General features: G+C 43.0%; 1 protein-coding gene across 3 annotated transcripts in view; it reads left to right on the forward strand.

Annotated features, from left to right (window-relative positions):
• The first annotated feature begins 10,944 nt into the window (after nt 1-10,944).
• The window catches only part of Pde1c (phosphodiesterase 1C), a 575,927-nt gene continuing 572,846 nt past the window's right edge, over nt 10,945-14,025 (forward strand). The window contains exon 1 of one of the 3 annotated variants that reach the window (XM_085840595.1): nt 10,945-11,272. In XM_085840595.1, the coding sequence (XP_085696721.1) occupies nt 10,984-11,272 (289 nt within the window). In that variant the 5' untranslated portion in view covers nt 10,945-10,983. The remainder of the gene's footprint in view (nt 11,273-14,025) is intronic. The other 2 variants (XM_029478709.2, XM_085840594.1) reach the window with 2 other exon arrangements.

The following is a 14,025-nucleotide window of genomic DNA, read 5'->3' on the forward strand; positions in this document are numbered from 1 at the left end:
TTGAGTCTTTTCTAGTTTCCTTTGCTGACTTTTTTTTTTAACAAGAACACCTTTAAAAAGTAATTCTCCTGATTTATAAGTGACTACTGAATGTAATGAGAAGAATCAACTTTTATTTCCTTTAGATTATTTGGTGAAACAGAATATATTTCAAATATGACCTCAGTCTTTGAGGGATATGGTCATCAAGAGTAAATCTAGGGGCTGAGAATATAGCTCCATCAGTAAAGTGTTTGCATGAACCAGAGTTTGATCCCCAGAACCCATGTTAAAAAGTGGGTGTAGCAGTGTTCACTTGTAATTCCAGTTTTGGGGAGACAGAGACAGGTTCATTTTGGGTTCTATGGCTAGTCAATTTAGTCTACTTTGAGAAGTTTCAGGTTAGTGAGAGATCCTGTCTCAAGGACACAAAGCAAAAAAAAAAAAAAAAAAAAAAAAAAAACCAAACAATAATTATAAACAGCATAGAGGTTGTTTTCTGGTCTCCATTCTCATGTGCATATATGCACATGTACCTCTCACACACACATGTGCACACACACAGGCACTTAGAAAGTTGTGCACATAAGAAGAGTGAAGCCCTAGTTCTGGGATCTAATTTTTGTTTTCTGATATTTGAGAGTCAAGAAACCTCTACAGAACTGATAAAACCAAAGTTGGCTGTAGAAACAGAGCTTTCCTTCCTCAGGATAGCCGAAGGAGAATGTTAGAAACAAACCATGCTTCCTTTAGACAGGAGCCCTTCTGGGTTAAAAAACCCAGACACTATTGCAGATGCCAAGAAGTGCTTGCTGACAGGAGCCTGTTACAGCTGCCTCTTGAGAGGCTCTACCAGAGCCTGACAAATACAGAGGCAGATGCTCACAACCATTGGGCTGAACACAAGGACTCCAATGGAGGAGTTAGAGAAAGGACTGAAGGAGTTGAAGAGGTTTGCAATCCCATAGGAAGAACAGCAGTATCAACCAACCAGACCCTATCTCCCAGAAGTCCCAGGGATTAAACAACCAACCAGAGTACACATGGAGGGACCCATGGCTGCAGCCGCATATATAGCAGAGGATGGCATTGTCTGGCATCAGTAGAAGGAGAGGCAGTTGGTCCTGTGAAGGCTCGATTCCCCAGTGTAGGGGAATGTCAGGGCAGCGAAGTGAGAGTGGGTGCGTCGTAGGTGGAACACCCTCATAGAAGTAGGGGGTGGTGGGATGGGATAGGGGAGTTCTGGAGTGCAAACTGGGGAAGGGGATAACATTTGAAATGTAGATATATAAAATACCCAATAAAAAAAGAAAGAAAGAAACCATACTCAGAATCAATGTTTGCGACTTTGAGTTTGTCTCCTCTCATTCCTGAATCTAAACAATGTACTCCACAGTTCCACTTTGTAATTTTAATTATAAAAGGAAATTCTTTCAGTTAAGAAACACACACACACACACATACAAAAACCAGTTCAGGTATCTTTTTATTTAAATTTAAAACTGCTTAACCTGTTAACCTTTTGGAAATTACATCTTTTAAATAATTGTAACTTACACACACACACACACACACACACACACACACACACACACACACACACAAAGACGTAAGTCTGCCTCTCCTCTCTCCTTCCCCCTCTTTGTCTGTCACATTTAAATTTGAGACACCCACTATCCCCTATTTCAACTTGATAAGCCAGACTTTGTTCACATTCCAACTCTCCTGAGATTCTGTTCTCTTGTGTAGTCTAGGACCTGGCTTTACCTGAGTGAGGGTCCCTAGGTAGATGGGGCACTCCTCCAGCTACTTGCAGCTGCACCAGGCTGATTCTCTCTAAGAATTTGAAAAACATATGAAACTCAAGAAGAACGAAGATCAAAGTGTGGACACTTTGCCCCTTCTTAGAATTGGGAACAAAACACCCATGGAAGGAGTTACAGAGACAAAGTTTGGAGCTGAGATGAAAGGATGGACCATCTAGAGACTGCCATACCCGGGGATCCATCCCATAATCAGCCTCCAAACGCTGACACCATTGCATACACCAGCAAGATTTTGCTGAAAGGACCCTGATATAGTGGTCTCTTGTGAGGCTATGCCGGGGCCTGGCAAACACAGAAGTGGATGCTCACAGTTAGCTATTGGATGGAACACAGAGCCCCCAATGGAGGAGCTAGAGAAAGTACCCAAAGAGCTAAAGGGATCTGCAACCCTATAGGTGGAACAACAATATGAACTAACCAGTACGCCCACCCCTCCCCCCCCAGCTCGTGTCTCTAGCTGCATATGTATCAGAAGAGGCCTAGTCGGCCATCATTGGGAAGAGAGGCCCCTCGGTCGTGCAAACTTTATATGCCTCAGTACCGGGGAATGCCAGGGCCAAGAAGTGGGAGTGGGTGGGTAAGGGAGTGGGGGCGGGGAGGATCTGGGGGACTTTTGGGATACCATTTGAAATGTACATGAAGGAAATACCTAATTAAAAAAAAAAGAATGTAACACGCTGCTTGTGGCAGCTATCCTTTCTCAGATACTGACATCGCAGACAGGATTTTTCACCCGGGAAGCAAGTTAGCACCAAAACACCTTGATTCTAAGGTGTTAAGATCTTGGTGCCAGGCTCATCCCACTCCCCATCTGATTCTCTGTCTCCTGCCTGGGAATCCTAGAGCCTGATGCTGGTTTGTGGTGTGAAACCCTCCCCCATCCCCAGAAAAGTATAATACCAGACCCCAGCTCTGCCACAGAGGCTCCGACTCTCTTCAGAGGCTCACCATGCAGGTTTCTCTGATGCTGGGTTATGAACTCTGCTTGTCCCACTGCTGTCCCTCTGTCTGTCTGCCCATGTTGTTAATTACTCTGTAATAAGCCCAGTATTTCTCAGCAATCCATCTCAGACCTCTTGAAACACCCACTCTACATCTAACACCTAGCACCATTGACAGTAAATGTTCATTGTTTATGCTTTTCTGTAGTTATTGAATTTGTACCCTCTAGTTTTATATTATTTCATTATATCTTGTTTAATAAAAAGATAATAAAAATTAAAAAGAATGTATATATTTTTAAAAAGGTGGACTCATCCTAGGCATTAATTATAGGTTACAAATGTCAATTTTACTATTTTTTTGTTAGAGATTTAGCAGACGTCCCATACTGGATAGAAAATTAGAGTCTTAACTCCTTAGTCCATTTTTTTTCAGTGTGTATGTATGTGTGTATTATAATTGAAGATAATGTTTTTTTTATAATAGTTTGAACAGTGGTTAGCTCAGAACTTGACAGCTCATCACTTAAGCTAGGACAATTTATTTTAGTCTTAATTTTGTTACACTAAGAAGCGAGAAAACTAACACATTTAACCTTTCTAATCCACAGGGATATGTCAAAGAAAAATTAAACCATGGAGCATTTATCAGAGAAACATCCTGTGTGCCATTAGTCCCCTGTAGTTTTAGTCCCCTGTAGTTTGTGTCGAGCAACACCTGTGATGTTTATCCTTAGTGTATCCCAGAAAATTACAGTAATGCTCCTTGGTGCAAATCCTCTCCTTCCCAGGCTGCCTTCTGCCAATTTCTCCCCCTGTCATCAGTGCCTGTGCTCACTCTTGCACTCCAAGCACACATTTTCCACTGGGTAGGAACCACCTCTAGTTCTGCACTTGGCCAATCACAGAGAGGCTTCGGTGGTCAATCAATGCTTCATGATCCCTGTGGAGGCCAAGTCTTTGCTCCTGTGTTTTGGTGTAGTCAGCAAACTATATCAGAAACGCAGACAGAACGTTTGTGTCACCACCAATGGCAGAATTTATTGAACAGCAATAAATCCACAACGTCTGGCGGTATCTCTGGCAGTGACTGAGCAGACACTTCTGCCTTTCTCAATAGCCCTGGTGGAGGCGTTCGAAGCTCCTCTTGTTCCACACTTTCAGCTTGCACGTCACATATTACATGGTAAGTTTATCTATGTGTGGATGTATAGGTAGGTTAAGGGTGATGTAAGACCATTCTTAATAAGAGTTAACGAGGAAAAGAGTTTCAAAAAGACACAAGAAGCCAGAGCTGGGAAATGGATGAAAATGTAGTTTCCCTGGGAATGAGATAATTCACCAGCTGAAGGGTAGAAACACTGAGAAGCGACTCCTGCTGTTGGCAGAGGCAGGACACAAGGCCAGAGTTCAACTGTTAGAGTGATGCAGAAAGACAGGACTGGATCAGAACAGACAGATGTACGGCAAATCCAGACAGGTGAACAGATGGCACCTGGGGACTGAGATGAGCTGAAGCCATTGGGACAGTTGGCAGTTCTCTGTCCCCTGGTCCTCTGACACACATGTGGGTTGGTTAGGTGACCTGGGACTGGGAACTGTTACCATTGCAGCATTGAATGTCTTCCTTTTTCACAGGGCACAGGTGAGGGGGTTGCACTCTTTCCTTAGTCTGCTGTGTTTGATAAGTCATTGTGCCTGTTTTTCCTGATATTATCTTAGTGTAATAATGTGCTTACAGACCCAGTTCACCCTTTCTACTTTTAATAGGAATGGGTCATTTATCAGTTTGCTCTATGTGGATGATGCTATGATGCTAGACAGATGACAGTGATTATTTATGAACCCAAGTACAGCGTCATTCTTAAAGTGGAGTCTCTCAGGACAAAGCAATCAGGATAGACTCTATTTTATACAAATGGAGTAACTTAGGACAGACTACAACTTCAATCTTAACATTTTACAAGGTTTCATTACCTGGGTTGGGCCTTTCCAGGCGTCCTCAGAGCTGCCCTCAGTAGAAGACATCTGACAAGACAAGGATGAGGAGCTGGGGCAGGGGAATGCTAGCTGTGGTTATGTCCAAGATGGATCCTGGAGTGAGAGCTGGGCTCTATTCTGAACTTTGCTGCTGTCACTAGCATGCTCCAGTCTCTCCAAAGTCCTTTGGCAGCCATTGTTTGTATTGAACCTGTTGATGCAAAAACACAGCTGTAATAAGAATAAGAGAGTAAGGAATAAGAGAGTTTATTTTGGATCTACATATGAATGGCTATGGCCCAGGAACATAGATTCACGTCATCTCACATTACATGTTTCAATGCAATAATAGCTGTAGAATGAAAGAAAGTCATAATCAAGGTAGCTTTCAGATCAATCGATTGATGGGAACATCAGGTAGGTAGGTTATGGCAAAGCACTGGACATCTCTGCTGTAGGTCTCAGATATTATGACATTTTAAACTTTTGGGCTGGTGGAAGATCGTACCCTGTTGATACATCCCAAATGGAACTACCTGTTAGTCATAAGAATATTATGTCAGACACAGAGGTGGCCAATGAATGACTATTAATGCGGGCTAAAGAAATTCCAAGATAACCTTGCTCTGTATTTGCAACACTTGAATTCTCCACAGGTCAGTGTTGATGGAAGATTCAGTGATTCATTTACAATTAATGAATAGAGAGGAGGGTCTATGTCTAGCCTTATTATAGGTGACATTCATAATGACTCTAAGTAAGAAGGGAGAAGGTATTATTTTCCTCTGGTAAGTGGTTTTCTAGAATACGACTATGTAGAATGCTATGCACTGACTATGTTGCCCCCAAACTCATTAGTTGAAACTTTAATCCCCAGAGTAGTGATATCTCCAGGTAGGATCCTTGAGAGCTACCTAGGGTTGGGTTAGGCTGTGAAGCTAGAAGCCCACTAATGGGATTATTGCTTTTTATGGAAGGAAAAGATGACATTGTTGAAAGAAGGTGAAGGAAGACACAGGAGGGGAAAGGTCCTCACTCAATCCACAACTATGCTGACCTCCTAGTTTTAGATCCCCAGCCTCTGAACCATGAGGAACAAACATTACATAAACCACTGACTCTGTAGTGCTTCTTGTTTCAGAGCAGCCTGGATTGACTAAGAATAATGGGGGAGGTATTAAGATCCATCATTTTCCAGAAGCACAGAGCTCAGGTAAAGTTCAACACTGTCATTTAAAAAAACCATCAGTATCCAAAAAAATTTGTTCCGTATTGATGACGTTCTGTTTCTAGTGGGATGTTGGCAGGTGAGTCAGATCTTTACCGTCTTTCTCAGTGCAGAACTCTGCTGAGCTGGTGCAATGCTTCCTGCCCTTGCTGGATGAAGTCACAAGCATGGGAAGAGACACTGCAGGTCCAGAAAAATGAAATCACCTATAGCCAGTAAGTTCCCTGACAGCTTCTACAGCCAAGCTTTAGCTGCCCATATACAGACTTCTGTCTAAAATGCAAATGGAAAACAAAGATGAGGACAATTGTTTCATTTTTCCAACTTGCTGTTCAAGCACAGAGTGGGAGAACATCATCGTCGTTGTCGTCGTTGTTGTCATCATCATCATCATCATCATCATCTGTGTATACAAACACACAGGCACATAGTTTGTTTTTTGCATTTGATTTTGATTTTGCATATGAAAGAAAATGTGATGTTTTCTGGGTCTCACTTATTTTACATAACATAATGATCGCCCGTTCCACCCATTTTCCTGAAAAATCTCAGTTTCATTCTTCACTATAGTAGAATAAAATTCTATTGTGCGCATATATACCACATTTTCTACATCCACTCATTTGTTGATGGACATCTGGGAGAGCTCTGCTTCCTAGGTATTCTGAATAGTGCAGCAATAAACATGGGTATACAAATATCTCATAGCCGTTCAGAGTATAGTTAGCTACTCTCATAACAGGCATCCCTCTATTGCATCAGTGGACAAACTTTTCCTGGCAAATTGGTATTGTAACCAGAAAGATCTACTGTTAGGGAAGGTTGCCGAGGACTTTGGTAATCTCCTATATCATTTTAGGAATCTCTGGGTATTCCTTGTCCAAAAACTCATAGTAAGGTATTCCACATCTGGAACCGAGATTTTTGTTTAATAACTGGTAGTGTTGACAGGGAAGTGTCCCACGTACTCTTGGGCATCTGAATACTTGGTCTCTACTTGGTGGTACTGTTTAAGGAGGCTTAGAAGGTGTGGCTTGATGGAGGACGTATAATACTGGGGGCATACTTTAAGATCATAAAGACTTGTGCTATTTGAGTTTGTTCTCCGCTTCCTATTTGTGGTGTGAGATATGAGCTCTTTGCTGCTGCTCCAGCATCATGTCTTCTACCTGCTGCTATGCTGTCCCTAACACTGTGAATCTTAACTTCCTTGAACCATGAGCCTTCCTCAAACCTTTCTGTTTATAAATTGTCTTGGTCATAGTGTTTGATCACAAGGAGAGAAAATTAACTAATCCAGTAACTTATGGATTCTGGGAGCAATATTATTCACTCATGCAGGGGACCTCCATTCAAATTCATAAATTGTAAAGTCGAGGGTTTTCAATTTGGTGGTGGTTGTTTGTTTTTGTGGGATAGGTTCTTACTAAGTAGCCATGGTGGGCCTGGAGCTTACTGTATAGACCAGGCTAGCCTTGAACTCACAAAGATCTGCCTGCCTCTGCTTCTCAAGTGCTGGGATTGAAGGCATGCACTACCATGCCCAGGTCATAGGACTTTTCATATTATGCATATTTTTTTCTGAATTAAAACAATTTTTTTCCAAAAGAGAGAGAAGAAAACTCTCTAAACCCAGGAGATAAATAAAGGTCACATGTTTGGAATAGTGGAAAACTGGAAGATTCTTGAAAGCCCCTCCCCAGATTTATAAAGGGAGAACGAAGCTGGTGAACAGTAAGACTGAGCAGCTAAGCTACTGGGAACAGAGACTTCGCAGAGTGAGCTGCCTGTAAACTGTTCAGAGAGCTCTAAGATTGCAGCTTTCTTGAGTCATCATCCTTGTGGCTGGGATTCCTGGACACCCAGCTCCCTTTCTGAATCAGTACCACTCCTATAACTAATCCCGCAGCCACATTCCTGTTGGTACCACAACAAAAACTCATTGGACTTTAGCTCACAGTTCTAAAGGGATAATGTTCACAGCAGAGAAACAAGTCTGTAAGTCGAAGGCATGGCAGAAGGAACCGATGCTGAGAGCTCACATCTTGAACTTCAAGCACTAAATGAAGAGGACAAACTCAAACTAGACAGGCTTTTTAAATTTTAAAGCCCACCTCCAGTGACATCCTTCTTTCAGAAAGGATGTAGCATCTAAGCCTCATCACCATTCAAATGCCTAAGACTGCAAGGGAACATTTTTCATTAAAAACACCACATTCCACTGCCTTTCCCAAATAGACTTGTGGCCATATCATAACACAAAATGCATCTTATACAACAGTACACATCCCCATAGTCTTTCACAGTTTCAGCACTGTTTAAAAGCTTGAAGTCTAAAGTTCTTCTTAGACTCAAAGAGATCACTTAATTGCAAGCTCCTGCTTTTTTTTTTTAAAAAAAGATCATATACTTCTAACATAAAATGCCACAGGATATACATCACCATTCCAAAAAGGGAGGATGGGGCATAGTGGGGGAAATAATGGACCAGAGAAAGTCCCTTCCCAGTGGGACTTCCCATGCATTCCCCCTTAAATTCCCCCCTTGTTTCTTAGCTCTTCTGGGTCTGTGAATTGCAGTATGATTATCATTTACTCAACAGCCAATATCCACTTATAAGTGAGTATATAGCAAAACCAAACGTTTGGTGGTTAAACTATGTCTGAACCTGGTTCACAGGAAAACCAGATCAAGTGCCAGAGTAAGACGTGCATATCTAGAAACTCTGCTTCCTACAGGTGCCTTCCAGAGTGAGGATTTACAACAGGGCTACAGATCTCGGGCTAGCCAGGAAAGGAAAAAATGGGATCAAAGAGTTAAAAAGCAATTCATGTAGCTGCAATGGCAGGATTAGTCTTATATGTTGACTGGTGGAGCCATGGAAGGCCCAGGTATTTGGTTAAATGTTATTCTAGGAGTGTCTGTGAGGTTAAGATTATGTTTGACTTGGTGGACTCATTAAAGCGGACTATCCCTGCCGTGGGGGCTGGGGCTTACTCAAGCCATTGGCTTGACCAGAACGAAAAGGTTCAGTAAGGAGAATGTGCTTGTACATCTCAGCAGGGATACTGGCTGTCCTGCTTCTGACTCAGACTCACACTTTCAGAGTTGATCTCATCAGCTCTGCCACTTCTTAGACCTTGGAGCTGAACTGGAACGTCAGGCAACCTCTTCCGGATCTTCAATTTGCTAACTGCAGGTCATGAGGCATGTCACTCTCCATATTCACCTCTATCTGAGCCAGTTTCCTACACTCACTACAGTTACTCTGTATCTACACATTTCTCTGTCCTGGAGATGGACCCTGTAACATTCTTTTGGCTTGCCCTGAGAAGATGGGCCCTTGAGATTGGCTGAGTAAAAAGACACTACTCTAGCTCTTGCAAGGTAAAAGGAGCCAGGTAACAGCCTGTGTGGGCCAATTAGTTGGAGTCTCATGAGTAACACTGTGGCTCAAGCATTATGATTTTGGCATTTTTTCTTCACCTATGTGAAACAAGTCGAAAGAGAGAAAGGGTATGTGTCCTGTAGGTGTCCTGTCTTGGCTGATCCTCTGATGTGCCTCTAAATACCAATTGAAGATTCTAAAACCCCTTTCTCCTCCCATCTATTGATCTGATTGCTTTTGGACTCCACCACTGTGATGATATTATTTTATATTTACTAGTGAGCATGGCAATTTAAAGATGAGTGCTAAGAGCCATAGTGTAATGCCATAAAGAGTGCTGGACTCTGTAGAGGGAGGTCTGCCTCCCTTTACACAATGTAATCTCAAATATACTGTATATTGAACAAGTAATTGTCTTGCTTCACATTCCAGTGCTTAAAAATCTTTAGAACAGGCACAGAATGGATAGGAAACTCGATTTAGAAAGAGGAGTCCCATAGAGTCCACTTCTATAACTACTTGGTTGTGTACCTTGGGCAGTACCTAAAACCCCTTTGAACAACATATTTTAGCTAGAGCACCATCCCAGGTTCCCCTTTCCACTCCTGCATCCCACACCACTATCTTCTTACTGCTGGCAGAGCAGGATGGAGCCAAAGGCCTCACCACAGGCAGAAAAGCAGGCTATTAACAGAGCCCAGGTTGCTCTGGTGTAATGCCTTGGGAGTTGTCAGGGCTGGCGCCTCCTCGCTGGCTCTCAAGAACAGAACTAGCTGAGATGACTCTTTCTCTACTTCCACTTTCCTTCCTGGGCTCAACCTCTGAAAAAGAAGAATAGGCAGTCTTGACAGCCACAACGGGGGCAATGCCCAGGCTGAGGGGCACAGAGAAAACACATGAGGGAGGTTGACAAGCTAGGCACAGGGACCGAACTGAACAGGGTGTCATCAACGAATCACAGTCTAGGTAGAGAAGCGACATTAACTTTCAGAGGTTATTGGTGAGATTCTCATGCTCTCGTTAGTGGTCAGCCCCGCATCCATGAACATATGAACAGCACTGAACTTAGTGGGTTATTTAAAGAAAGACACGAAATTGGGAGCTCAAAGTGTGTATGGGGAATTTGAAAGAAGTTGGGGGGGGGAGGAAAATGTGGAATAGATGTGATCATATTTCATTGTATTACGTGCAGGGTACTACCAAGAATATGGTGCGTGGGGGATGAAAACAATGCAGGCTCCTTCTCCATCTTTGGTAGAGGTTTCATCCTCTCTGGGGACTGTACTGGAGAGGAAGGATGCGCCATAGCTTTGGCCCCAGGTGAACCAAGTGCAGAGTGGAGGAAAAAGTACTCCTCTCTTACCGCCACGCCCTTTCCTCCAGTAATGCCTCAGAACATCTGAATCAACAAACTTCCATCCCCCTGTGCCCCTATCCGCTCTGGTCAGCCAGACAGGCAGACACCAACCAGATTATTTCAGTCCACCTCCGGTGGGAGCATTTAATTCTCCCTGCACCCTGCTCAGCTGCCTTCGTGTCAGAGGAGGCGCAGTCCACCAGGGGCGCCCGGGGTGGGAAGGGAGCCAGCCTTTGGCTGCCAAGGGGTGCGGATCCCCGAGGATCTCGACCTGGCCCGCTGGGATGGGTTCTGTCTCCTCCGTGCTGGCGCGGTCCCGCAACACCGTCGTGCAGCCGGGATCGTCGCCGCCTCAGCAAGAAGTGCCGCTCGCTGCTCCCGCGTCTCTCAAAGACTCTAGAACCCAGCGTCGGGTACTCGGGCATCAAGGCTCTTTCAGACCTTCCCCAGCCTGGGAACCGCCGCCGGCCAAGCACAGCCAGCAGATTTCAAAGTTTGAGAGCACGGAGCTGTCCCCGGTGCTGAGGCGTTTGCCAGCTATGTCCCAGTCCTCCCCCAGCGACAGCCCAGGAGGTGAGTTTTGACCGCTGCGCCTGCCTGGAGACCCGCGGAAGTGCTCTCTGGTTCTTGTCTTTGGGGAGAAGGGATGATGAGAGGCTCTGTCTTCCAACCTTATTTCACTTTTCTTGTCTTCATACCCATGGCTTTTTTAGAGTTAAGATGCATTTATGATTCAGTAACGGTTATTTCAAGACTGTCATTCGTTCATAGGGGTTTAAGTGCAGAGGGGAACTATACAGACACACCCTAAAGACCCCCTTTGCTAACTTTGCACCTGTATCTGCACCATGAGGAGAGATCTTTATTCTCACAGACAGGACAAAAGAAGAATTAAGCATTCCTTCCTGTCTTCTTCCAGGGAAATCAGGAAGTGATAAGGAAATTTCTGCAGGTCTAAGACCACTTTCCACGGGTGAAGAATGCAAGTGTTCTGGGGTGTGTGTGTGTGTGTGTGTGTGTGTGTGTGTGTGTGTGACTTTTCTTGGATAGGAAGTGTGCTAGAAGTGAAAAGCTCACACAAAATCTGAACTAAGGTGTGAATCTAAGCTTCCTCCCATGTTTTTCTTGTGATTTTGAGTCAGACACGTGGCTGAGTATCAGTTTATTCATCTGTGGTATGGGGCTGACAGCAGTACTTATTTCACTAGTTTGTTGAACTACAATGCAAGTAGAATCTTGTTTGTAAATGGTAGAATACTATGCAAATATTGAGTATTATACAGGCACTAAACCTTTCCACCTTCTCAAGGCAGAAAAGAGGAAAACCTACTTGGGCATTTTTAGTTTTAGATATTCATAGGATCTATTGAATCTATCAGGCTTTTTTTTTTAATTTTGTGGAACTGGAAGTAAATTTCTTAATTTATTAGTAAAACAGTAACTAACAAAGCATTCATTGGCCTGCCCTTTGGTTATGAATGCTCAATAAGGTTGCTTGTCATGTTTAAAGGACTCAGTAGATTAGGTGTGTAATATTGGTTTTGTTAACAAACAAGAGACTGACTGAGGCTAGTGGACAGGAACCTGGCTTACATTTCAACCCGCTGAGAGCTAAGGATACCTCCATGTTCGTGTCCTTAAGCATTTTCTTATGAAATATTTTCAATGTCCACCTCAGCTTTTGTCTTTTTTAAAACAACTTTTCCACTGAAAGATGACACACAATTTTCTGAAGGGAGGATTTACCACTGTAAAATGTTATTTTTAAGGATATTTTCTCCATCTAGAGGATATGTATTGGTGTACTCCTGGAAAGAAGACTAGAATAGGAGTCATGTGTTCTGCTAAGATCAGCATTTCAGATCTGTTTGTATTGTTTCCTACGCAGTGAAAACTCAAAGGAAGTATTAGAGGGAAAATGGTCAGGAGAATATCCATATTGTGCAAGAGTGAGGCACTACTAAGGTATTTAGAGGTCATTTCTAACATGTGAACATACACTTAGCTTTTATACAGTGTGTCCTGCTCTGTGGCCTAATTATATAAGATGAAGTCTGGGCTTTCCTTGTGGAACTCTTCATTACTAGCTTTTGGTGGTTTCAGTTGAATTACAAACATACACATCCCTGATGTGGAGTAGTTGTTTGGGTGTTATAATTAATTTGTATAATTTATAGTTGCATAAAGCAAATTTCTAGTAGTTTGCATTGAATTAATTTTTGTTCTAGAGGTCATGAGTACACCCTGGAAGTACTTTCCACTTTAACTTTTTTATTGCTTACGAATAGTTTTGTCAATCCTTCCATTTGCATTTCATGCTTTTATGTCCATTTGAAATTATGTTTTGAGTTTTAGATCACCTAAGATTCTTAAGCAGAAGCAAAAAGGTTTCTGAATTTTGTTCTTTCTAAAGAAAGCTACAGGCTGGGTATGTCATGTCTTGTCCTTCCTTCCTTCCTTCCTTCCTTCCTTCCTTCCTTCCTTCCTTCCTTCCTTCCTTCCTCTCTCCCTCCCTCCCTCCTTTCCTCCCTCCCTCCCTCCCTCCCTCCCTCCCTCCCTCTCTCTTTTTCTTCTCTCATTTTTCTATCTTTTTATCTTTTTGAAATAGGGTCTCACTGTACAGACTAGGCTCTCTGAAACTCACAGATATCTGCCTGCCTATCTCCTCAATGCTGGGATCAGAGACACATGCTATCAAGCCCAGCAGCATATACCTTTAATTGCAGATCACAGGAGATAGAGACAGGCAGTTCTTTGTGAGTTCCAGGACAGCCTGGAATACATAGCAATGCAGCAAGTTTTAGGCTTACAAGGGCAACATAGTAAGACCTTGACTAAAAAGGAATAAAAAGAATAAAAGAAAAAGAGAAAGAGGAGGAAGAGGAGGAGGAAGAGGAAGAGGAGGGAGAAAAGGTCATATTTTAGACCTACAGTTGGTTTAGATAACTAGGCTTGTGAGCCAAGTTCATTTTTACTTTCTGTAAGAAGAGGATGAACTGCTCCCACAATATTAGGTTGCCTTTGGCTGAACTGCATCGGATTTCATTATAAATTTATGTTATCAGACAAAATAGCACAGAATTTGTGAACTCCAGGAGCACATTAGCTTGGTATGCTGAATCCTAAGTGTTTATTGTACAAGCCAACCGGACAAGTTCTGAGTGAGATTGCCACATGAAAATTGGTATCACCATTTTACAGAGGAAGACAGCAAGGCACAGGGAGCTAACTGCTCATGTAGCAAACTCAAGAATCTGGTCTCAGGAAGTCTCCTGAGATGCAGACTCATTTCTCCACGCGTCTGTATTAGATTCTGCGTGCTTAGT

The sequence above is a fragment of the Mus caroli genome, unplaced genomic scaffold (genome assembly GCF_978045245.1).
Source record: "Mus caroli unplaced genomic scaffold, Mus_caroli_1 scaffold_7, whole genome shotgun sequence".
Classification (NCBI taxonomy): Eukaryota; Metazoa; Chordata; class Mammalia; order Rodentia; family Muridae; genus Mus; species Mus caroli.